Source organism: Trichosurus vulpecula, chromosome 2 (assembly GCF_011100635.1).
Source record: "Trichosurus vulpecula isolate mTriVul1 chromosome 2, mTriVul1.pri, whole genome shotgun sequence".
Lineage (NCBI taxonomy): Eukaryota > Metazoa > Chordata > Mammalia > Diprotodontia > Phalangeridae > Trichosurus > Trichosurus vulpecula.
Window position 1 is genome coordinate 312,407,131 of NC_050574.1, and position 25,327 is coordinate 312,432,457.

The window sequence follows — 25,327 nt, forward strand, 5'->3', positions numbered from 1 at the left end:
ATAGCCTCTCGCGCGAAAGAATTATAGGTACAAAAGCGCTACTCCGACCTGTCACATGACTGGAGTTGACCCACCTTATTGGTCAGTGGCAAACACGGGGAGTTGGAGGTTGTTATTCGATTTCTTCCCCGCTAAGGCGACGGTTTTACTTTGGAATTAAGGCTCCACCCCCCGACACCGACCCCGGAAGATACGAGTGGGAGGGGTTTGGTTGCTCACCGGAAGGTGGAGCGTGTGGACTACAGCTCCCGACATTCAACGTGGCTAGCATGGCGCGGCGCATATCGGCCTTTGTAGTTCGCTCCATGCAAGTTACATCCCAGGAATTGTAGTGTGAGCCCGCGGGAAGACGGTGGGAAGTGGGTGCATTGTCCTGCTCTGAAGCCCAGGCTTGCGCTTCCCGAGCCCCAGACCCTCGAAGCCGAGGCGGCCGACGAGGCATCCCAGGAGCGAAGGGCTGGCCGGAGGTTTGAGTAAGCGGTCTCGGCTGAGTCCAAGGACTGGCGACGGGCTTGCCTTTCTCAGTAGGCTGGTCCCCAGCCCAGCTCCAACACGTGCTCTGCACATCCATCCCCCGGGAAGCGCCGGTGAGCATACCTCACCTCGCCGTCCTTTTTCACAAAGCGGGGGAGCAGTGACCAAGTATCCGTAAGTGACTTACCCAAGGTCACACAGGCAGCGTTCACTTCTGGTTCTGGAACCCTGAACCCTTCAGACCCCCTGGAGCCCGCATCCACCGTGAGCTGGGACCCATCTCTGCGTCTCTCTACCAGCTCTGCCTGGTTCACTGTGCCCTTAAATTTGGCAGCAGGGGCGTGGCCTGGGGGGCGTGGTGCAGAAGTCGCCTCTGGTCCGGGGTAACCGGGCTACTCCTTGCTTGCCTTGCCGCGTGTGACCTTGGGCGAGTCAGTTAACTCTCATTTGCAAGATAGACAGCACTAGAATTATTATGTCAGTCTTACTGAATTAGGAAAACACTTTATTTTCAGAAAACCACAATGCAAACGGAAGCTGTTGTTTTTAATTGGTGAGAAGAGGAATAAATCGTTTTTCTGGAGCACAGGAATTGATCAGAATAAATAGTACTTCACTCACTTCCCTGCTAATTCTCCTAAAAGGGACTTCCGTACAGGTCAGTTCATTTAACTGTGTGACACGTTTTAAGGTAAATTTAGGAAATGGAAATAAGGGGTTGCTATTTTGAGGGGAAAATACAGTGCGACAGTTGGGGGAAGGCAGTTTCTAGTTTCTAGAACCACAGGGAGGGCACATTTTTAGAGCCTAGAATTGCATTCATAAAACTATGAGAAGAACGATTTCCTATACGTGTACCAGGGCTTCAGAGGATGCTATCAATTTGCATTTTGGCATTCTTGCCGCTGTACAAAGAAATAATGAAAATGTTTGTCTTCTAAGACCAAGAACAAGTGTCTAGTAAAAAATGCAAATCATATGTAACAGTAAAGCTTTCCAACAAAATACTTCTGCTCCAGAATACACAATGCAGAGAGTCAGAGTTTCTGCTATAGTGCATGAAGAAAAAATCATAAGAGCATATTTTAAGCAACTATACGAAGGAAAAGGGCAAAAGAAGCAACCAAGAGGATTTAGCATAGGCTCTTAATCACTGAGAGCAGAAAGGAAAATCAGCTAATTATTTTTTTCAATCCTTAAAAAACCCTCCCCCCTTTTTATCATACTTAACAAATATTAAATAAAATGAGTACTTACCTAGACCCATCAGGACAGAAAGGGGTATATGTGAAACTGAAAATTATAAACACCTTGCTTTTCTTTCTAGTGTGTATAATAATTCGACAGTATTTTTATAGCTGTCCTTCTGTTCTAAACAATTCTTTTGCAGAAGAAAATATAATTTTCTAGAAAGCTGTTTCTACAAGTGTGCTGTATTTTTGTGACAGGCTTGCTGACTCCATCATTTGTTAAGTCCATATAAGCAATCTTCTAACCTTCTTTGTCTTTGCATGACAAACTATTGGATGGTCCATCTGGACTATGGCCAAAAGTGTGTGAGGCAACAAGCCAGAAGCCAATTTTTCTATGTGTGGACAAAAAGGCCAGGTCCTAACAAAGCAATCAGAATAAATTTGAAGTACTGAAGGTCTTTCCATTAGAAAGAAAGTCTTAAAACAGGAAAGGAAGTATTTGCAGTCAGGGAAAGAGACTTTAGTTTATTGCTCCCGAGGCAGTACTGCAGTCATTAAATAGCACACAGATAAGGGAAGCTATTATTGCTCCCAGGTTATCACTGTTCAGAGTGCCAGGAGGCTTTAAAATGATGGTGCTGGAACTGGATTCTTACATAGTGCTTCAAAATTGGCAGAGTGCTTTACCTATGTTAATTCATTTGGTCCTCACAACAACCATGTAAAATAGATACTATTATTATCCCCATCTTAAGATATGAGGAAACTGAGGCACGTATAGGCTAAGTGACTTGCCTATGGTCCACAGCTGATAAATGTCTAACATCAAATTTGAACTTAGGTCTTCCTGACTCCAGCCCAACACCCTAACTGTTGCACTGCCTATGGGACAGAATGAAAAAGTGTGGAAGGATTACAACCTGCACCGACAGAACTATCTACAAATTTGATCAAGGATCCACTGAAGCTCTGAAGGGGCCTTAAAGAAGTGTTAAAAAAAAAAGAGAAAATCTTCCACTTTCATATTTTTATGTTTTCTCTATGTGCAGAGATAGGAGTTGGGAAGTACTTCCTGAGAAAATGCCTGCAAACCTGGCTACATCAAGATAAAACACCAAACATTCAATGAACAAAGAGGCTGAATCCCAGCACAAAATGACAAACACATTCGCATAGACTTTGCATTGTGAAAATCCTTCCCTCCCACTATATGAATCTCCCACATTGTGCAGTGCTTAGCTTAAATCCTTACCCCTCAGTGAAACCTCAAATCATTATTGGCATGAGCGACCTTTTCTTTCCCTGGAACTCCTAGAACTACTCCTAATGTAATGTCTCTACCATTCATTCAGCATTTAACAGACACTACCTTGTGTTATGATTTGTGAAAAGCCATCTTATTATTATTAGATAAGGAAGAGGAGGCACCACATCTTGTGCTTCGAATCACAGGATTTAGAGCTGGAAGGGCCTATCATTTGCTCCAATCCCTTCGTTTTTACACTTGCCCAAAGTAGTGCAGAGAATAAGGAGCAGGAACAGAATATTAAACCAGATCCACCAACCTCAAATCCAGAATTCTTTCCACTATGCCACACTGCCTGTCCTAGTGCTATGATAAAATCTGAGTGTTCACAAATATCCATCGATGTGACTAGTAGGATGACAAAAAATGAATTCAGTGACTTGAAAATTGATTTGCTAATTGAGGGGTAGGGAACCTGCTGCCTCAAGGCCACATGTGGCCCTCTAGGTCCTCAAGTATGGCCCTTTGACTGAATCCAAACTTTGCAGAACAAATCCCCTTAACAAAAGGATTTGTTCTGTAAAACTTGGACTCAGTCAAAAGGCTGCACCCACGGACCTAGAAGGCCACATGTGCCTCAAGGTTGCAGGTTCCCCTCCCTTGCTCTAATTCAATTTATATGTTATAGTCTAAAACATTCTGACCTCTTCTACTATCCAAGACCTTAACAATTGTTCAGAGGGAAAAACAAATTGTTCAAAGGATTTGAGGAAGGGGGCACTGATACACTTTATTGACATATTTACTTTTAGACAGACTAGATTTTCCCCTGCATCCTTCCTTCGTCCCTCTTTTCCCGAACAGCTGTTATAAAAACGTATTTTAAGAGAAAGAGGAAAAAATTCAGCAACAACAATACATTGAAAAATTCTGACGTGATATTCCACATAGTAGCATATTTTCTTCATGCATATCTGAAAACGCACTATAGCTTTAGAATTACAGTGGCTCCAGAATTATCCTTTTTTTTTCCTTCTCTGAATAGGCCAGAAATCAAGATTCCTGTCTGCTTAGTTTCTCTCCTAAACTCCGTTCCTACATCACCAGCTACTTATTAGATTGCTGCAGCTAGATGTTCTGTAGGCACCTCTAACTCCTCACGTATAAAGTGGAATTCATTATCTTTCCCCTTAAATTCTCCTTTTCCTCATTTTCCTGTTTTTGTTGAGGGCACAGTCATACTTTCTGTCCCTTAGGTTTGCAACCTTGGGGTTGTCCTTGACTTTTTCCTTTCCCTCTATGTCTTGCTGTTACTTTCTTCTTGGCACCCCTTGGGTGCATCCCCTTTTCTCCACTCACAGGTCCACATGATCTCTTATGTGGATTATTACTATAGCTTCCTACTTAGTCTCTCTCTACAGAATTACCAAATTTGATGTTCCTAAAGCATAGGTCTGACCGAATCCTAGGCTCAAGAAGGCACAGTGGTTCTGCTTTGCTTTGAGAATAGAATAAGTCTTCTGTTTGACTTATAAAGCCATTCCCATTCTGGCTCCAGTCTACATTTCCAGGGTTATTGGACATTACTCTCATGCACTGTATGTTCCAGCCAAACTTGCATATTTATTGTTCTTTATATATGAGATCCATCTTCCACATACTTGCCATTGTGCAGGCGAGTTCCTGTTACTGGAATGCTTTCCCTCCTCACCTCTCCCTTACAAAGGCTCTAATTTCCTTCACATTTAAACTCAAGAGCTGCCTCTTATAGCAAGCCTGTCCTGATCAATCCAGTTGCTAGTGCCCCATTCCCTGGGAATCACTATGTTTTCATATTTACTCTTTAGCGTAAGTGGTATGTCCCTGAAGTAGAACATAAGCTTTCCGAGGGCAGGGACTGCTTTAGTTTTAAGCATGAAAGCTAAGAAGTAAAAGTGAATAGCGCCTGGGTGAGGAAAGAGCAGACATTCTTAAGGATAGATAGGTAGATAGATAGATATAGAGATATCCATACACATTTATCTATACTATATTTAGATATATAGCATATATGCTTCCTAATTTTATTTTTTAATTTGTAACTGGGAAGGGGGAGGGGAGAGATGGGGTGGGATATAAATATCTCTCTATGTACATATATTCATCTATCTATGAAAAGATCAACCTGCATTACTTGTGCAAACTCCCCCCATCCCCAGCAATGTTTCTCAGCTACAGACTAGTCAAGTCAATACTTAGAATGTATCACATTGAAACAACTTATCTACTCTAAAAAGGTATAGAAATGTAATGGATATTATCCAACTAAAGAAGAGGATATTGAGGCAACAAATAACAGCCAGAAGGAGAGCTAACAAACACATTGGTTATGAGAAAAATGATTCAAAGGGAGTTCAACACGGGAGAATTAGAAACTGAACCTTACATACTGTATAGATGTCAGGTACTGTAAAAAAGAAAGTCAACTGTCCAACTCTAGAATGGGGAGGCAGGGTTGGATACTTCATCTAAAGAAAAGTTCTAGGTGTTTCAGTGGATTGCATACGCCCAATGTGAATCGACAGTATGAGATGGTGTCTGAAAAACGAGTTTGCTCAGGTGATGCTGAGAAACATAATGGCCAGAAGGAGGGAAGTGATAGTGTCATCCTGCCCTATTCAAGACACATTACATCCACTTCTGTGGACGTTTTACAAATGACAATGACAAGCTGCAGGACATTTCGAGGAGGAGAGCTCCCAGGATGGTGAGGGGACCAGAGGCCGTGCCATGTGAAGAGTGCTGACAGAAGGAACTGGAGATGTTTGTCTTGGCAGGGACTTAAGGAAACTAGGAGTTATCCAGGTATATTAAAGGCTTTTTGTGGGGAAAGGATTATACATGTTCTGCTTGGCCCCAGAGAGCCGAACTAGAAGCAGTGGGTGATAGTTACAGTGAGGCATGTTTCGTTTTTAGGTACGACATAAAAAAAACCAAACTTCCTTAAAGAGCTGTTCCAAAGTGGAATGGATGGCTTTAGGAAGTAGTGAGTTCCTCATTACTGGCTGGGGGTCTTCAGAGGGAAGCAGAAGTGTCCCTTGTCAGCATGATGCTGAGATTGTTCAGGTCTGAGTTGGGGTAGCAGGCCTGAAGTCCCTTCCAGTCAGGGATTCTGGATGCTATGATGTTTATGTTTTTCCTCTTCTAATGCTTGTAAGGAAACCTAAAAAGCCTTTTTTTTTGGCTCATGAAGATACTCTCACTGTTTTTCTTTCTTACCAACCTCCCACTCTTCTCTCTCTCTTTTTTCTAAACAGCTTTATCCCTGCGTTTAGTGAACAATTTAAAAATTTTGTTTCTTAATCTGTAGCCAGAAAAAGGGAGGGATGGAGTGGGGTGAGATATAAATTATTTATAAGGGATTACTGACCCCTGAAAATGGTTTAATGAGTTCAGGCAGCTCTCCTTTCTTCTTCCAAAGAAGTTATGGAGTTATTATGATGGTTGGAGATGGTCCAGTGGTAATGCCAGTTTTTTTTCCCTTTAGTTAGAGTAATGGAATTAAGATTTTCCAGACTTGCAGAATAGATTAAACATAAATTTATTACTGTGGTTCAGCCTTCTTGCCTTTCTTACTCGCCTTCTTGTGTTAAGAAACCATTCTGCTTGGTACATTTGACTTTAATCTTGGCCTTCCAAGGCTCAAAAAGGAACTTGAAGATAGTAACTAGTTTAACTAGGTTGGAGTATGTGAGGAAACAGGTGAGGAAATGGGAGCCCATAAAATCAAAGAAAACAGGTGAAAGAAAACACCTGGTAAAACAGGATCTGTTTCAAATAGGTACTAAATCTCTTTTCACTGAGGTCAGTTCCAAATTGATTGGGTTTTCATAAGTTGGTCATTTTTTTTTCTGTACACCTATGATATCAAACCAGTTTTGCACTTGATTATTTTTATTCTCAAACTGTCTCATGCACATTAACCTTGTACCACCCCCCAAAAAAGACAAAACAACAAAAAACTCCTTGAGGGCAAGAATTCTTTTTAAGAAAATCTCCCCAGTGTTGGTGGGTTGAGTGACTCAAGAAAGGTAGGTAAAACAGATGATCTCCACTAGTGGCAACTTTTAAAAACCGTTTTTGTTTGTGTGTGGGCTCATTCTAGTAGTTGTTTTGTTGGGGGGGGGGGTAGGGAGAGGAGGGAGGAAAGAGAGATGCAAACAATCCAGAAAACCATCTTGGTAGCTTCTGTCCTATTCTGTCCCAGACTTTGAGGGGAAAGAGCTGGCTCTTCAGCCAGAGCAGAGAGCCATTTTCATCAAAGTTGTTTAGTGGACTGCCTTTTTGTTCTTTTGCAAGTCAAGCCTCCCAGGCAACTTCACTTTGGAAAGAGCAAAGGAGGTATTTTTCGGGCTTGTTCTCCGAGGTTTTTGAACAGTTTAGGGGACCTGGGTTACAAATTATTATTCTTGCTTCAGATGAACACCATGCATTATGTGGTTCTTAAGGTCTGAAAGCCTCATGTGTTGGATTTCAACAACCTGAGAGAATGAAGAGATTAAAAAGCCAGTATAAAACTAAATTTTGGTTGGGGGTGGGTGGGTGATAGATTAACTTCTCTCTCTCTGAGTAGGCAGGAGACAGAAATATGTAAAAGGTCTCAGTGTCTAAATTGAGCAGATAGCAAAGGCAGAGCTATTGTTGTTCTATCACGGAGCTGAGTCAAAAATACTTCCGTGCATGAAGGCTGGAAAAACCATTTTCTCCTCGCCAAAACATGAATTTGTGGGTTGTACGCATGTGTTCACTCATACTTTTTGTTGTTGCTTTTGGCCTCATACCTTTCTGGGAAAAAATGGGGAAAAAAGTTTTCTTCTCTCTGGACTCCAGAAGAGTTTTGTCTGGTTTAGTAAAAAAGCATTCCTCTCTTTTACGCCCTCTTCTTTATTCTTCTACTAACTCAGAACTTGGATTTGTACACATTCTTTTGTTTTTTTAACCTTTTTTTTTTCAGAGGGGGGAAGGCAGGGCAATTGGGGTTAAGTGACTTGATCAAGGTCACACAGCTAGTAAGTGTGTCAAGTGTCTGAGGCTGAATTTAGACTCAAGTCCTCCTGACTCCAGGGCCAGTGCTCTACTCACTGCGCCACCTAGCTGCCCCTCTGTTTGTTTTTTTTGTTTGTTTGTTTTGTTTTTTTGTTTTTTTTAAGGGGAGTCTCCCTGTCTCACCTGGGCTGGAAGTATAAGTACTGCTCACAGCTCTCCTGCCCATAATCAGCCCTGGAGCATTGACAATATGTCCTTAGGTTCACCCCTTGGCAATCTGGTGGCCCCCTGCTCCCAAGGGTTCTCCATATTAGTGTGGAATTTAGGAACTTCTGTTGACATCCGATTGGCCTAGCCCACAGCAGCTCAGATCTCCCAAGTTTAAGACATCCTTTAACCCTCAACCTTTCCAGTAGCTGGGGTTTCAGGAGTGTACCCTCCATGCCTAGCTGCACTGTTTTACACAATCTCAAGAACATCAGAAAGCATCTAACTCAACCCATAACTGAACAGTTTTGTTGTTCAGTTGTGTCCAACTCTCCATGACCCCATTCGGGGTTTCTTGGCAAAGATACTGGAGTGGTTTGCCATTTCCTTTTCCAGCTCATTTTACAGACAAGGAACTGAGACAAACAGGGTTATGTGACTTGCCCAGGGTCGCACAGCTAGTGAGTGTCTGAGTGAACAACTTTATAACATCCATAACAAATGGTTTTCTAGCTTCTGTGTGAAGCCTTCCAATATGAGACAGCCTTCCAGTGTGGCCTATTACACATTTTCTGTTTATTCATCACGTTAAAGCTGAGCTCCGATGTGAAGAGAAGTGAGATTGAATTCTGTCTCCCATTCTTAATCCCTGTGTGAAGATGGAGAAGTTACTTAACCTTTCTGAGCATGTTACCTCATATCCAGCTCAAGTACTATGATCCTACTTCATGCTTGTTGGGAAGACCTAATAAGATAATGTACATGAAGCACTTTGAAAATTTTTGTTCAGTCCTGTCTGACTCTTCTTGACCCGTAGCATGCCAGTGTTGTCCATGGGGTTTTCTTAGCAAAGATATTGGAACACTTTGCCATTTCATTTCTTTCTTTAATGAATTAAGGCAAACAGAGATTAAGTGAGTTGCCCAGGGTCACACGAGTGTCTGAGGTCTTCTGACCCCAGACCCAGCACTTTATCCACTGAGCCACCTAGCAGACCTCCATAACTTTATGTGGGTTATTTTTGAACAGGTTATGAAAAGACATTGACAAGAATTATACAGGGCAAGAGTAGAAGGGTTGACTGTACTGGTGATGGGAGTATCAGCATCAGTGATACTGTGGAAGCACCAATGTATCAAAGGTTGGACTGGCAAATCCAATGAGTGGAAAAAAGGGGGAAGTATAGCAGAAGTGTCATGAAACCATTGTAATGGTGGGGAACTTACCTTGCATCAGTAACCAGTCGCATCCCATAGGAGAGGCAGTTACAGCCTCTGAGAATCACAGCCTTGAGTATCATTAGAATTCTAAAAACAGGCCGGCACTAGAGATAATTTTGGTGAACCCCCAGTGGCATACATGGACATGAGCACTGGGCTGAGGTAGGGGAAATCTCCATAGCATTGATTTTCAAAGTGTGGTCTGGAGACCTCAAGGGGGTCCCTGAGACCCTTTTATGGAGTTTGTGAAGGTCAAAACTATTTGCATAATGATACTAAGAATATTTCTATTATGGCAAATATTAATAGATATAAACCCGTATAAACAGAAGCTCTTTGAGGGGCGGCCCTCAATAATTTTTAAGAATGTAAAGGGGTCTCGAGACCAAAAAGTTTGAGAACTGCTACTCTAAAGATTTAGAAACTAACGAAAGTCTACCTTGAGGAAACCCCAATCCTAGTTAGCATGTACTAGCTTAATTGACCTTCAGCCTCCCCAGTCTAGGACCATTACAATAGCTTGTTGGTAGGTCAGCCTGCCTCAAGTCTTTCCCCTCTCCAATCAGTCTTTCATTCAAATGCCAAAGCAGTTTTCCCCAAGTTCAGGGCCAAACATATGACCTCCCCCCTCTCCCATTAATTGGAATTCTAGTGTTTTCTCTCTTTTAATTATTTCCAATATATCCTGTATGTAGTGCATTTGAACGTATGTTTACTTGTCTCTTCCATTAGATTGAAAACTCCTTGAGGGCAGAGACTGTCTTTTGCCTCTTTTTGTATCTTTTAATACTTAGCACAGTGCCTGGCACATGGTAGGTGCTTAATAAATGTTTATTGACCGAGTGACTACACATACTATCAAATAAACTGGAAATCCAGACCAGAAAGAAAAGGCTCATGGAAGGTCCAAGAACAGGAAGGAAAACCCTAATTTTAAAAAAAAGAAATGTGATGAAAGGAAGAAGTTTCAGAAAAAAACTCCACTAGTAGATAGGCAGTAATTTAAAACATTATATTGAGGAAATTTCTGTGCTAGAAAGGTAAGAAAAATAGGCAAATGAGAAAGAACACTAATATTCATAAATTCATTATTAAACAGCAGATTTGGAAGGTATTTTAGAGATCACTCCCCTTAATTTTTCATGGGGAAATTGAGATTGAGAAAAGTTAAATGACTTTACTAAAGTTCATGCACACACACAAAAAAATAAATGGTAGAGTGAGGTTTCATTTCTTTTGATTGCCAGTCCAGTGCTTTCTACTATGTTATACTGCCTCGCATTCTTTAATATATTTTTCGTTTAGGCCCCTGAACAAGTGGTACTGATCCCTTTGAACATGACTTGATAAATTCTTGTAACCATGACGTTATGGGGCTTAGCAGTTTTTTTGTTTGCACCTATTATTTTCGGTACAACCTAACCCCAAATTACAGAAGTGAACTTCTTTCTTCCTACTCATGAAGTGTTTTGAGTTTTACCACCTTTTAATTTGAAAAGAAGCTGACGCTGTAGTTGTTTGGCCAGCAATGTGGACCCAACTTGGAGACTTCTCATCTGCTATCTCATTTGTCTAGCATCTCTTCCAGAACTAGAAGAGGTGATAAGAGGAAAAACGAGTAGAAGAAAGATGAAGAAAGGATCATTAGTTACCAACACTTTTACCAAACCTATGTATGATCCAGGAGTTAGCTTGGCTAAATGTGAGTGACATTCTATCCCTTATCCTCTGATTTCATTTTTCATTCCTCAAAAGCTGTAAGGCTGTTTAATTCCTTGAAAGCTGAAAAATGTGTCTATTTCCTAATATTTGGGGCAGTCTCTTAATTTAATGCAAAACTTGTCAAGCCCTGCCTTTAAAAGAAAAAAAAATTTTAAAGTTTGTCATCTGGTTCATAGTATTTTGGCCTTAAAGTACCTAAATCAGAATTCAAATATCATTTGTATAGGAGTCTTTATAGGAAAAAATTGTGCCTTTAGAAAAAGCAAGAGTTTTCCCAAAGAGAAATAACTTTAAGATACAAGCTAGCCTCAATTTTTTGCTATAATTATATTTAAAATAAAGAATTATTATGCCTGTTTTAAATTGGGACCAGTAGTTAAAAGTTGGATAGTTATTCCACCAAGAAATTCATAAAGGCCAAGGACTTAGGATCTTTTTGCCTCCGAGTAGACCTTCAAACACAGGCAGCATGGAATGATGAAATCCACTGGATAGTTACAGTCAGGAGACCTGATGGGTTCTTGTGCTTCTGGTTGTGCTGCTGTTGAGGCGTATAGCCTGGGTCAAGTCATTTAATCTCTTTGAGCCTTAGTTCTCTCAGTTGGAAAAAGACTTGGACTAGATAATCTCTTTGTTCTTTCTCAGCTCTAACATTCTGTGACTGTGATTCATGTTATTCGAGGGATGAAGAACTGCTTTTAAGCTTCATTTCTTAAAGCCATGGTTATGGCTGGGATAGCTTAATGCTGAGCCAATATCCTTTGACTGGCCAATTTCTCACAAAGTGGAATTCCAGTAAACCATTTCTAGCCTAACTAAGGCAGGCTGACAGGTCCACATTGTTACATATTTTCTATCAATCTTACAAACCTTTTTGCCTCCTATTTCAAATAAAGTGGGAAGAATCAGAAGAAAAGCCTCTTATCTAAATCTCCTGGGACTATTTGTCACTCTGGGGATGAAATAAGGACAGGCAACAGGGCCTGATTGCAACCGTATTTTAGAAGCTAATTTCAAGTAACATGAATGTAGTTTAAGGGTCTATACTACTTGAAATTCTAGAGATTGAAGTTTCAAAATGAGAGCAACTGGGCCTTATGATGAAAACAAGTACTTTGCTTCAATGACAACAGGGAGTTAATCATTTACTGTTCCAAAAGGAAAGAGTTCAGATCGGTGCTAATTCTAGAACCCTCCTATATGTGGATGTAAGTATTTATAAGCCATAAGCAACCTAGGGGATAGGGATGGTAACCATACTTCCACATACTTGTTTTTTAGAATATTCATGTTTAAGAACAATCTCCTGGTATGGTCTAACAAAGATTAAAAAAAATTAAAGAATACTTTATTATCTGCCATCATTAACAGACTTCAAGGATTCAGTAAGTTATTCATATGTTGTGAACTTCTTAGTTTAGAGAGAAAACCATATTACTCATGGGAGCTTTTGCATTTCCAGGAGCATTGCTTACCTAGACTCCTCTCTAAAGCAGGGGTTCTTAAACACTTTTTGTGGTATGGTCCCTTTGGCATTCTGGTGAAGCCTTTGGACCTCTTCTCAGAATAATGTTTTTAGGTGCATAAAATACACAAGGTTAATAAGGAAACCACTTGTATTGAAATACTTATCAAAATAATAAAAATTAAAGTTCATGTTACTCCCAAGGTAAGAACCCCTGCTCTAAAATATATTGAAGAAATCTCAGCCCTTTAAGTGGCTGAGAATCTGGAGGTGCAAAATTTCCTCCTATAAAAAGATAGAGGGATATGGAGGCAGAATGCTGACGATTTGGTCAGACATGTGCAGCTTACTGGCTTGTTTTCCTTACCTGTTTTTCTTTGTTATAAGGAAGAATTTCTTTTATGTTTGGGGGTTGTAGTGGGGAGTAACAGCAATTATTAAAAAAATCCTTAAAATGTCAATCAAATACAAGATATTTTTTAAAAGGTGAGAAGCATACAGATTCAGTCAGTGCCTTTAAATGACTCATGGCCACTCAGTAGAGCTCATCCAGGGTGGCCACTGTTTTTTTCCAGGAACGGGGGCGGGGGGAAACACATTCCAATTGTGATATATGAAAAGTACTCTCTGGGTGGTATAGGATTATAGACTGAAAGCCAAAAGGGTCCTTAGAAGCCTTCTAATCCAGTCCCTTAATTTCTGAGACCCAGAGAAATGACCTGCCAAAGATCAGCCTTACAGCTAAGTGGCTGAGTTGGAACTTGACCAGGGTCCCTCTGATCTCCAAACCAGGTATGTTGAATGCAGGTGAGAAGCCAGGATTGTTTCTTTTTCCCACCTGGAATGGAAAACCAACTGTCACTAAGAAAAAAATCACAGATGGCATCAGGAGAATGGGACAAAATAAAAATGAGCCATAGGAACTGAGAACAAAACTCCAGAGATGAGGCTCTGGGAAAGAAGACTTTTTTATAATTTTTTTTTTTTATTTTTGGAGGGGGAAAGGCAGGGCAATTGGGGTTAAGTGACTTGCCCAGGGTCACACACCTAAGTATCAAGTGTCTGTGGCTGGATTTGAACTCAGGTCCTCTTGACTGCAGGGCCGGTTCTCTACTCACTGTGCCACCTAGCTGCCCCAAAAGAAGACTTTTTAAAACACAAAACCAAAGACCCCTAAAACTATAGTATTGTGCATTTATACAGTACTGGGAACATAGTAAGCACTCAACAAATGATTGGCTTGAAAAACCAGAAATATTTCATTCAGACCTCTACAGAAATTGAAATAGGGCAAAGTAGTCTTACCAGTTTAAATACATATTTGTTAAGAAGGGAAAGCTTGCCCCAAGAAGCCAGGTAAAAAAATAGGATTAATTCTTTTGGCATAAACTGGTGGCTTATTGGAAGTCCATCAACTCTCTAAGGTCACTAAAGCATGTAGTGTACTCATAGAGGGCTAATTTGCTTAATAGATCCCAGGGGCTTGAAGGAGTTAATATATTTCTCTCAATGGAGCAATTTATAGCCAACTCTCCATTATGTGTGCTAATGAAGGGAAGCATGAGCAAATGAAATCTACAGATAATCTCCACGTTTGATTTTAGCCAACAATCTACCTTCTCTCTCATGAGAGGAGCTAATGAACAAACTGAATTGAAGTCGATTTTCATATTTTCTCTACCTACTACTGCTATCTGATGGAGGGGGTCAGATGAGCAGGTCAGGTAAGGGGGACTGACTTATCCACAAAAGGCATCAGCCCATGAATGGGTAATTGCAGTCTTCTCACTGGTGTCTGTTAATGCAGACTCCAGAGAGGCTAGGATTATTAATTTACAGCATTCTAGCTTGATAAAAATAATAGCAGCTCTGTTAACTGCTTTTCATGCATTATCTCATTTGAGCCAAGGTAGGTGTTAGTATAGTTTCATAACTCAAGGTCACACAGCTTGTAAGTAGGTGGGTCAGGACTGGAATCTGAGGTATCCACTTCCAAGTTCAGTGCTCTTTCTGGTACACTGCACTGCTGCTGCCTTATGGGAACAGAATAAGGTGAAATTAGTTATCTGTCATATCAAGAAGCTAATAGGCAGGACTTGGACAGCCAAAAAAAAAAGGGTGGGGGCCTTTAAAAGTACAATGTATCCTAAAAGCCTTAATGCAGTTTTAAGCTTTAATAACTTTAGAATGCTACCAACTTACCAAAAAAAAAAAAATAAACCCAACCCACTTCATTTGAAAGTTTAATTATTTACATTTATTTTATGTTTGTTTTGCTATATGAATTTTAAATAGATTTTTAATTTTCACAGGATGGGGCACCCTGTCATTATGTATCCCTTGTGTGATAGTTTTTGAATGAGTGCTACTTTGTCAGAAAATCAATGGAAGTGGTCTTCTTGCTCAACCATTATAGTCACCTGGTCTGTTTCCATTAGACTTTTTCTTGTAGGTTCACATCAAAACTGTCATGTGTGTGTCAAAACCTCATTTTTTTAGATGATCTCAAGGTTAGGATTTTGAATACAGTCCTTTCAGTTAGTAAGCAGCAGCTGATGAAAATTTTTACAAAGTTTGAAAATTGACTAAAGTGATGTATATAGCGCAAAGACAGTGATTATGTTGAATTTTAATAAGAAACATCAGCATTTTAAAATTGCTAACAATCTTTCAAATGTCGGTTTTTGTACATTCATAACACTTAGTTCTGAAGTTTATTAAAGCTTAAAACTATACTAAGACTTTTCTTTTGGGACACCCTGTATATTCAGAACAATTCATTCACACTTGGGGCCTTTGCTGTCTTTAGGATTGGCTATCCAAATGGAAAGTTAGCCACCTTTCCAAGAAATATCTTTGTAATTTTACCTTCAAGGCAACTATTAGCAATTCAAGCTGGCATGTCTTCACATAAAGTTATTACTAGGCATAATTGTGCCAAAGCCACTACTGCCAAAAGCAGCTACCCTGAGTGACCTTAAAAAAATTAAGTTAATGACAATTTTATGTGGTATGGAAGTTATTCCATTTTGTTAAAGGCCAGTACAAGCCTTTCCTTGTCTCTCCAGCGTATATCTGAGTGTGGACGTTCAATTAAAACATACGGATCAACATTTTTTTCACATTAAAGTGTTTTTCTCGTGATTTTGGAAAATAAGCTCATACTGAAGTCCCAGGAAAAACCGATAGGTATAAATATTTGATGACATTTATATAATAGTTTGGCTTACCCAAGCTGACCACGATAATTCTTTTTTCCTGTATACATGTTTTTCTCTCATGGAACTTGGTCTTTGCAAGGGTTAGGACACCCATGTTGTATTTGTGCATTTAGTTGTTTCCATCTATTAATAAGAATTGGCTTGGAAGTCATGACTACCTGGGTTCAAGTCCAGCTTCTGACACATTTAGGCTCTGTGGCTGTGGACAAATCACTCAACCTCGGTGTCCCAGTCAACTGTCTAAGAATAAAAATAGCAGAGCAAGTACTGATCTGTACTAGTAACTAGGGAGTTTATTCATTGTAGTTCCCTATGCCAGTGAAATCAAAGGTCCATTCCAAACGTTCTATATATACACGCATACATACACATATGTGCATATGTATGTGTGTATGTGTACAGACACAGGGTGTCCCAAAGTCTTAGTGCAGTTTTATTCCTTTTTTTTTTTTGGTGGGGGGAAAGGCAGGGCAATTGGGGTTAAGTGACTTGCCCAAGGTCACACAGCTAGTAAGTGTGTCAAGTTTCTGAGGCTGGATTTGAACTCAGGTCCTCCTGACTTCAGGGCCGGTACTCTACTCTCTACGCCACCTAGCTGCCCCTTAGTGCAGTTTTAAACTTTAATAAACTTATTATTCTAAGGATGTATATGCATACACACAAATTATATATGGGCTTTTGTTATATTATAGACCAGGGCTGTCCAAAATGCAGCCCCACTGTGCAATTTATGCTTATGTGGCCCGCCTACAAGCATAGAAATTTATATAAATGCTTTAGTAAATGAAGCTGAGCTACCGCAGAGCTCTCACTAAAATGGCAAATCAAAATATGTTGTCTATTGTTTCAATAAAAACCTAAGGTTGGACAGCCCTGTACAGTAAAAAGTAAAATAAGAACAAAACAGCAGACTAAAAAAATATCCAGAAAGGGGCAGAGTCAAGATGGCAGCTGGAAAGCAGGGACTAGCATGAGCTCCCTGCCAAGTCCCTCCAAAAACCTATAAAAAATGGCTCTCAACTAATTCTAGAACTGCAGAACCCACAAAATAGCAGAGGGAAGCAGGGCTCTAGCCCAGGACAGCCTGGATGGTTGCTGGGTGAGGTCTTTCGCACACGGAGCTGGGAGAGGAGCAGAGCCCAGTGTGGGCGGTGGGGACCAACCAGATCAGGAGCTGGGCAGAGCGTGCCCTAGCACCCTGAATCAGTGAGCTGCAGCAGTTACCTGACTTCTCAACCCACAAACACCAAAGACAACAGAGAAGGTTAGTGGGAAAAGCTGCTAGGGACAGGGGGATAGAGTTCGGGGTTCAGCCACTGCCCCAGGGGCAGCGGAGGTGGGGCAGCTACAGAACTACAGCTGCAGTTGCTTCCGGCCACAGGCCCACCTGGTGGGAGGAATTAAGTGGCGGATCAGAGCAGGAGTGCACAGCCTGCTGAAGATCTAAGCCCAGTCCGGGTTGGGGGTTCTTGGGGAAGGAGGAGTGCAGGTGTGGCAGAGCTGGCTGTAATAGCTCTGAAAACAACAGTGCATCCCCTCAAGCTTGGAACATAGTACCCTTTACTCTACAAGCAGTCATATCCTGCTGAAAAACTCAAGGGTCAATTGGCTGGGAACATGGCCAGGCAGCAAAAATGCACCCAGATTCAGTCTCAGACTTTGGAATCTTTCTTTGGTGACAAAGAAGACCAAAACATACAGCCAGAAGAAGTCAACAAAGTCAAAGAGCCTATAACAAAAGCCTCCAAGAAAAACATGAACTGGTCTCAGGCCATGGAAGAGCTCAAAAAGCATTTGGAAAAGCAAGTTAGAGAAGTAGAGGCAAAATTGGGAAGAGAAATGAGAAGGATGCGAGAAAACCATGAAAAACAAGTCAATGACTTGCTAAAGGAGACCCAAAAAAGTACTGAAAAGTATACTGAAGAAAAGAGCACCTTAAAAAATAGACTAACTCAAATGGCAAAAGAGCTCCAAAAAGCCAATGAGGAGAAGAATGCCTTGAAAGGCAGAATTGGTCATATGGAAAAGGAGGTCCAAAAGACCACTGAAGAAAATACTACCTTAAAAATTAGATTGGAGCAAGTGGAAGCTAGTGACTTTATGAGAAATCAAGATATTATAAAACAGAACCAAAGGAATGAAAAAGTGGAAGACAATGAGAAATATCTCATTGGAAAAACCACTGACCTGGAAAATAGATCCAGGAGAGATAATTTAAAAATTATTGGACTACCTGAAAGCCATGATTAAAAAAAGAGCCTAGATATTATCTTTCAAGAAATTATCAAGGAGAACTGCTCTGATATTCTAGAGCCACAGGGCAAAATAGAAATCGAAAGAATCCACTGATCGCCTCCTGAAATAGATCCCAAAAAGAAATCTCCTAGGAATACTGTTGCCAAATTCCAGAGCTCCCAGATCAAGGAGAAAATACTGCAAGTAGCCAGAAAGAAACAATTTGAGTATTGTGGAAACACAATCAGAATAACCCAAGATCTAGCAGCTTCTACATTAAGAGATCGAAGGGCTTGGAATACAACATTCTGGAGGTCAATGGAGCTAGGATTAAAACCAAGAATCACCTAGCCAGCAAAACTGAGTATTATGCTCCAAGGCAAAATATGGATTTTCAACAAAATAGAGGACTTTCAAGCTTTCTCAGTAAAAAGACCAGAGCTGAATAGAAAATTTGACTTTCAAACCCAAGAATCAAGAGAAGCACGAAAAGGGAATCAAGAAAAAGAACAAGAAAAAGAAATTGCAAGGGACTTACTAAAGTTGAACTGTTCTGTTTACAATCCTACATGGAAAGATGATGTGTATGATTCATGAGACCTCAGTATTAGGGTAGCTGAAGGGAATATGCATATATATATATATATATATGTGTGTGTGTGTGTGTGTGTGTGTATATGTATATGTGTGTATGTATGTATATATGTATGTGTGTGTGTATATATATATATATATATATGTATATATAGAGCGAGAGAGAGAGAGGGTACAGGGTGAGTTGAAGATGAAGGGATGATATCTAAAAGAAATAAAATCAAATTAAGGGATGAGAGAAGAATATATTGAGAGAGGGAGAAAGGGAGAGATAGAATGGGGTAAATTATCTCACATAAAAGTGGCAAGAAAAAGCAGTTCTGTAGGAAGAGAAGAAAAGGCAGGTGAGGGGGAATGAGTGAATCTTGCTCTCATCAGATTTGACCTGAGGAGGGAATACCATACACACTCAATTGGGTATCTTACCCCACAGGAAAGAAGGAGGAAGGAGATAAAAAAGGGGAGAATGATAGAAGGGAGGGCAGATGGAGGAGGAGGTTATCAAAAACAAACACTTTCGAAAAGGGATAGGGTCAAGGGAGAAAACTGGATAAAGGGGGATAGGTTAGGAAGGAGCAAAATATAGTTAGTCTTTCACAACATGAGTATTGTGGAAGGGTTATACATAATGATATGCATGTGGCCTATGTTGAATTGCTTGACTTCTTAGGGAGGGTGGATGGTAAGGGAAGAGGGGAGAGAATTTGGAACTCAAAGTTTTAAAAACAGATGTTCAAAAACAACAAAAACTAAGTTTTTGCATGCAACTAGAAAATAAGATACACAGGCAATGGGGCATAGAAATTTATCTTGCCCTACAAGAAAGGAAGGGAAAAGGGGATAGGAGGGGAGTGGGGTGACAGAAGGGAGGGCTGACTGGGGAACAGGACAACCAGAATATACGCCATCTTGGAGTGGGGGGGGAGGGTAGAAATGGGGAGAAAATTTGTAATTCAAACTCTTGTGAAAATCAATGCTGAAAACTAAATATATTAAATAAATTTTAAAAAAATATCCATGGGATTATAGAGCTGGAAAGGACATTGGAGTATATTTTCCCAAATCCCTTATTTTACAGATGGAGAAACTAAGGCCCATTGACTTCTTAAGTAGCAAAACTAGAGAGTTAAACCCAGATATTCTGACTTCCAACCTAGAATTCTTTTTACCACACAGAGACACCAACTGGCTCTTTATCTTTCCTTCTTTTGAACCATGTGCTTCTGCAAAGAAGATATTAGTGCCACCAGAAAAAATGTATTTAGGGCTAAGAAAATGGGTCACCAAATGCTATTCCAATCCAACGCCCTTTTTTGGTGATTCCCAATAAAGGAATTGCTGTTACCGTTTTTTTTTTTTTTTAAATTTTTGCCTTCTAGGAACCAGTTCATAGATGTAGTAGGTATAGAGCACATTTTTTAAAAATTAGGGTCGGGGCAGCCAGGCAGCGCAGTGAGTAGAGTACTGGCCCTGGAGTCAGGAGGACCTGAGTTCAAATCTGGCCTTAGACACTCGAAACACTTACTAGCTGTGTGTCCTTGGGCAAGTCGCTTAACCCCAATTACCTTGCTTTCTCCCATCAAAAAAAATTTAGGGTGGTTTTCTTTTGCATTAAGAAAAATTAATCTCTTAAGACTAACAATTTCAAAAGGAAATGAGAAGAGAGCCAAGACTCACTAGATAGGACTTTGGTTAAAATTACATGGTTATCTGTGAAGTTGAAGCTTCAACAACCTCCTGCCAATAAAAAAAAAATACATTTCTGGACAATATTATTAAAAATTTGGAAAACCTTGAGATAAAAAAAAAACCTGACACCCCTCAGCCCTTGAAAAATATGAGTAGAATAGCTCTTTGACCTAATAATATTTTGTTTTTGTAAGTGGGGTACTCTGTGCCTACTCTCCTGAACAACATATCTTAGCAGGGTGGACTCCCATTTAATCCTGAGAAGTCTTGTCTAAAGTTCTACAGCATTGACAGGATCTGTGGATTCTGTTCAAATCAATTGTTCTGTATAAAAATCTGACAAGACTCATCCTGTTGCAGTGAAATCTAGGGTAATTACATTTGACAGAACTTGTGAAAACAAAAATAAAAACTGGCAGGTAAGAAAAGCCAGTTTACTAAAGCTAAGACATCTGATTCGTCTCTAAGAGGATGTTAATTTGTCCTAAGGACTAGTCTAACCCAAAGGGCTTGAGCTAATGAAAACCGGTGACTAGCACATGGGTGAGCTTGAGATACACCGTACACAAAGCAGTTAGGTACTATAAATAACAAAGCATTTTCTGTTTGGATTACATTTCCTACTAAATAGAATAGGATAGGTATTATCAAAGTATAAATTACTCTTATTATTCCATCTACTTTAGGAATAAGGAAATAAGGATAAACAGTGACAGCTAAGAGCAAATTATCAGCCTGTTTTCCCAGGTACTGTGGACACCCCAAAATAGTAGTCTGTGCACAGGAGGCATAGAAATAGTGAATATAGAATACCTCTGGATATAAGAAAATGTTTTTATGTTGAAACATTATATTAGATGACTCAAGCTTTGCCTATCTTTCCAATCTTATCCTTCACTACTTTCCTACAAAGAGTCTCATTTTGGCTAAATTGGCCTACTTTTTGTTCCAAGAAATGACCATTGCCTGGCTGCCTCCATGTCTTGGGGCAGGGCATGCCAGAAATGCTCCCTCTTCCTCTCTATGCTTGTCTGAATCTTCAAAGTCCCATTCAAATCTTATCTTTTCTATAAGTCTTTAGCCAACTGCTCTTCAGCTCAGGTATCCATGCCTTTTAATTCTAATAGAATTTGCTGAACACAGCATTTATATGACTTAGAATATTTATCTTGTTTTATCTCCTTGAAACAGAAAAGCCCTTACTATGTTCATCTTGTAGGGCAGGGATGGGTCTTTTCTTTGTATCTTAATCACCTAGCACAGTTGCTCAAAAAACATTTATTGCTGATTATTTCTAAAAGGTTAGGTTGACTTTTGGAAAGTCTTTGTACAAATTTCCTGACCACAAAGTCAATTAATATTGGTCATTGTAATAGAGGAAAAGCAAACAGATAACCATACATTTGTGAAATTGACATAGTAAACCAGAATAGAACAGGAATATTTTCCCAGGATCAGAGATGGAAGGGACCTCAAAGCCCATCTACTCTAACATGAGCCTGGGATAGAAATTTGCTTTACAATATCCCCAACAAGTGGCCATACATATATCCTCTACATGAATACCTCCAATGAGAGGAAAACTGCTAATGCTTCTCCTGTAGCCAATTTCACATAATCACCATATGAAATAAAATCATACTTCTTGAGTGACAGAAAAAAATTTCCAGGTGATGATAAGCAAATGGGTCAGGAAGAGCAAACTTTGTTCTGCAGATTTATGTATATATTAATTTCCTGCTGGAACTTTATTCACAACTTATTCATGATCTGCTGCTGGTGAAGTTGAGGCTGGTGGATCACTTGAATTTAGGATTCTGAGCTGCAATAGGACCAAAGCTGTTTGAGTGTCCAGACTGAGTCAGGTTCCAATATATTGAATCCCTCCATTGTCCCTGCCCCGGGAGCAGAGCTACATTAAGAAGGGGCACACAAGCCCAGGTTGGAAAAATGGAGCAGGTTAAATCTTCCATGTCAGCCACTATTGGGATTGGGTGATGGGTAAAGTAGCAGGACCCAATTGAAAAAAAAATTTCAACAGAGAATAGATGCAAAGTCCTAAACCTTACCTCAGTTGTATTTCCAAGTGTTGTTATCTTGCTGTAGATTGTTTTCCTGGACTAACAGTCCCTGACTGTTTATAAATCTATAAATCACAACTCAGTTGAGGCCATGGCATCATTGCTTTACTTGAGTTTACTTGGAATGAGTACAAATTTCAGTTGGGGAGCATTTTCTCATTAGGTGAGACCGTAAAGAAAAATAAAGATAAATCATTTCTGTTGACCTTGGCCTTATGTGCTGGCACATCTGCTTTGTAAAGGAAGCAGCCTTGTGTTCAGGAGTACTGATGGAGCCATAGAAGCCAACCTTGGGAAACTGGATTATTTTTAATTAGTTGCCCAATTACTGGGGGTATCATCACTATTGTGTTCTTTGTAAGATGAATGTCAAGCTCTTTGGCATGTTGAGATGGTATTCTAATAGAGGATAATGTTATTCTCTCCAGAAGATTCTTTCTGCCATAACAACAGATAATGATCTTTACCAAGAAGTCTTTCTTTTAGATTTTCCTGCCTGGGGCCTAAGGGGTAAATCCAGAATATTATGTGGGATCTTACAGCAAGGATATACTATAAAAAGATACAAGATGCTCATGTACAAAAACCTCACTGAGTCCTTTATTAATGTTTGGAGATGTATGGAGTACATACAATTAACAGCATCACACCAGCTACAAGAAGTACTGTGTCGAGGATGTACTTCAAAACAAGGATCCCAGAGCACCAATGGTGTTGCCTGCCCTGAACCACCACAAAAAAAAAAACCCAACTTGGACACACACAGGACAAACAATACCACAAAATCACTTTGAAATGGTTCTTTTAAAAAATAACCAGAGCTAGAAGTTCCAAACCACTTAAAATCTGAAATGTGGCAGCTCCCCCAGTGGCATGGCACTGGCTGTAAAAGGCTAGTTCGGACATGGAAGGTCAGAAACAAGAACTGACTGGGAGGACTGGAAGAGGTTTCGTGTTCATTGTGGAGACAGATATACCAGATGGTCCAAGTGGATATTTTCAGTCCAGGATCTGTACATTTCCTGTAGGAATCCACTGAGTAAATAGAGTTTGTAAAATGGAAGGCTGAGAAATGCCTGCCACCCAGTTGTGTCACTAATTCCGATTAGTAAGCACTGACACATCAGAGGGCTATAAACAAATATGATCACAAAGCAAGTTTAAAAGGGACAAGGCTGAAGTTAAGTTTTTGGTTCATTAAGCCAGGTTGACAATGATCCTTTTTTAGTCACTGGGCGCTGTGGGTCCCTTCAGCTGTCTGCTGTGTACTCTGGATATCTTCCTTTATTTTAATTTTCCACTTTGAAAAAAAAAAAACAAAACAAAATCCAAAACCCCCAACACCATTCTCCACAGAGTCCTGATTCCCCTTAGTCTAGACTTTTTCCTTCCTCTTTAATTTCGACACTTTCTTGACAGTTCCGTTCTTGTTTAGAAGCTTCAGGACTCGCTCCTTGTGATCTAAAACCTTGAGCATGGAATCTCTGGCTTCACTGATCTGATCCATCACAAGTTTACATCTCTGCATATTTCCCTGTAACAGAAAATAGCACCATTCAGTTATCTTGAAAGACTGTTTTAAATAATTTTTAAAAAATCATATTTCTGATCACACTTTTTCAGAAAAGTAGACTGTTCATATAAAAAAAAATCTCAGTTTGTTGGTATGTAATTTAAGATTGACAATGGATTATTTTTTTCTAAAATTACCAAGGGGGTAGCTAAGGCTTCCTGGTAAAGAACGCAATAAACTGATGTGTATGACTGAAGGGTGAGGCCAGGGCTCGTACCTGTATCAGTTCATTTATTCGGTGTAGATCATCATCGGTTGCTGCCTTTTTCTTAGGGATAATACCTTCCTGTAAAGTGGTGAGTCGTTCATACACATCATGTTCCAGATTTGTCTGAAATAAGAATAAGCACAACTAACTATAACCTACTATGATCCTTTAGTTGCATGGTATAGTAAAGAGAGCTAGCCTTAGAGTCAGAAGTCCTGCATTCAGATTTTGCCATTAATATATACCGGTAGTGTGATCCTACAAGTCATTTCATTTCTTGGTATTTGGGGCAACACTCCACACACAAAGAAAAACAAAAAAATCTGAGCAAAAACTACTGTGCTGCAATTCTAGTCAATCCCTTTGCAAATAAGAGTTAAGAACTATTCAGGCAATCATTTTTCTGCTAGTCTGCCATCCCTTCCAGGATGTAAATAAATCATCAGACAAACATCATTTTTTTGCTATTTGTAAGGATGTCTCTCACACACTGGCCCAAATTCCTATTTTTTTCTTGCTAAAACTCTTCTCCAGAAAATTGCTTTACTGGTAATAGCTTTGCTCTTTTAGAATGCTTCTAAACAGATTACAGATCTCTCCCTCCAGATAACCACTGTTTTAAAGACAGAAAAACTTAATCTAATTGTTCCAGATATTTTGGACCTTTGTATCAAGCAGAAGCTATTTCCTGATCTTGGGATAAATACAATGCAGGTACCATACTGATAATAAGCTACCTCAAATGCTAAAATTTCAAAAGTTCTTAAGAACAAATATTTTCCTTCCAGATAATCAATTGGCTCGTCAAGGAGGTGCGACATCTAATTTCCTTTCTTTGTGGCTCAGTCAAGCTGCAGAAACTCTTCACTTACCAACTGTAGCAACTGGGCAGCACAGAGATGAACTTTCCAACCCTGGGCTCGGCAAGATACTCCTTTCTGATTGGCTATTTCTTGCAGCATGGCTTTCTTCTCCTCTGGAATCATATGAATATAAACCTGAGTCTATTCATTTCAATAATAAAAGCTAAAATCACTAATGTCTGTCTTCAAAGTAGTTCCTCTCCTATCATTTTATTCAAGTACCCATAAAAATGGAACAAAAGCCCGTTTCCTCACTCCAGGAGCTGAGAATGCTTTTAAAATGTTAAAAAAAATTTAACCTGTTTATACGC

At 39.8% G+C, this 25,327-nt stretch overlaps 1 protein-coding gene and 1 long non-coding RNA gene across 4 annotated transcripts in view; one reads left to right on the top strand and one right to left on the bottom strand.

Moving 5' to 3' along the window:
* The first annotated feature begins 33 nt into the window (after positions 1–33).
* LOC118839654 lies at positions 34–25,192 on the top strand. The gene is made up of 2 exons (XR_005009634.1): positions 34–1,132; positions 24,942–25,192. It is a non-coding gene; the product is annotated as an uncharacterized LOC118839654 (long non-coding RNA).
* The window catches only part of SAP130 (Sin3A associated protein 130), a 52,315-nt gene continuing 49,934 nt past the window's right edge, over positions 22,947–25,327 (bottom strand). For 2 of the 3 annotated variants that reach the window (XM_036747149.1, XM_036747150.1), the window contains exons 19-21: positions 25,026–25,129; positions 24,163–24,276; positions 22,947–23,906 (exon numbers count right to left, since the gene is read on the bottom strand). In XM_036747149.1, the coding sequence (XP_036603044.1) occupies positions 23,748–23,906; positions 24,163–24,276; positions 25,026–25,129 (377 nt within the window). In that variant the 3' untranslated portion in view covers positions 22,947–23,747. The remainder of the gene's footprint in view (positions 23,907–24,162; positions 24,277–25,025; positions 25,130–25,327) is intronic. The other variant, XM_036747148.1, reaches the window with a different exon arrangement.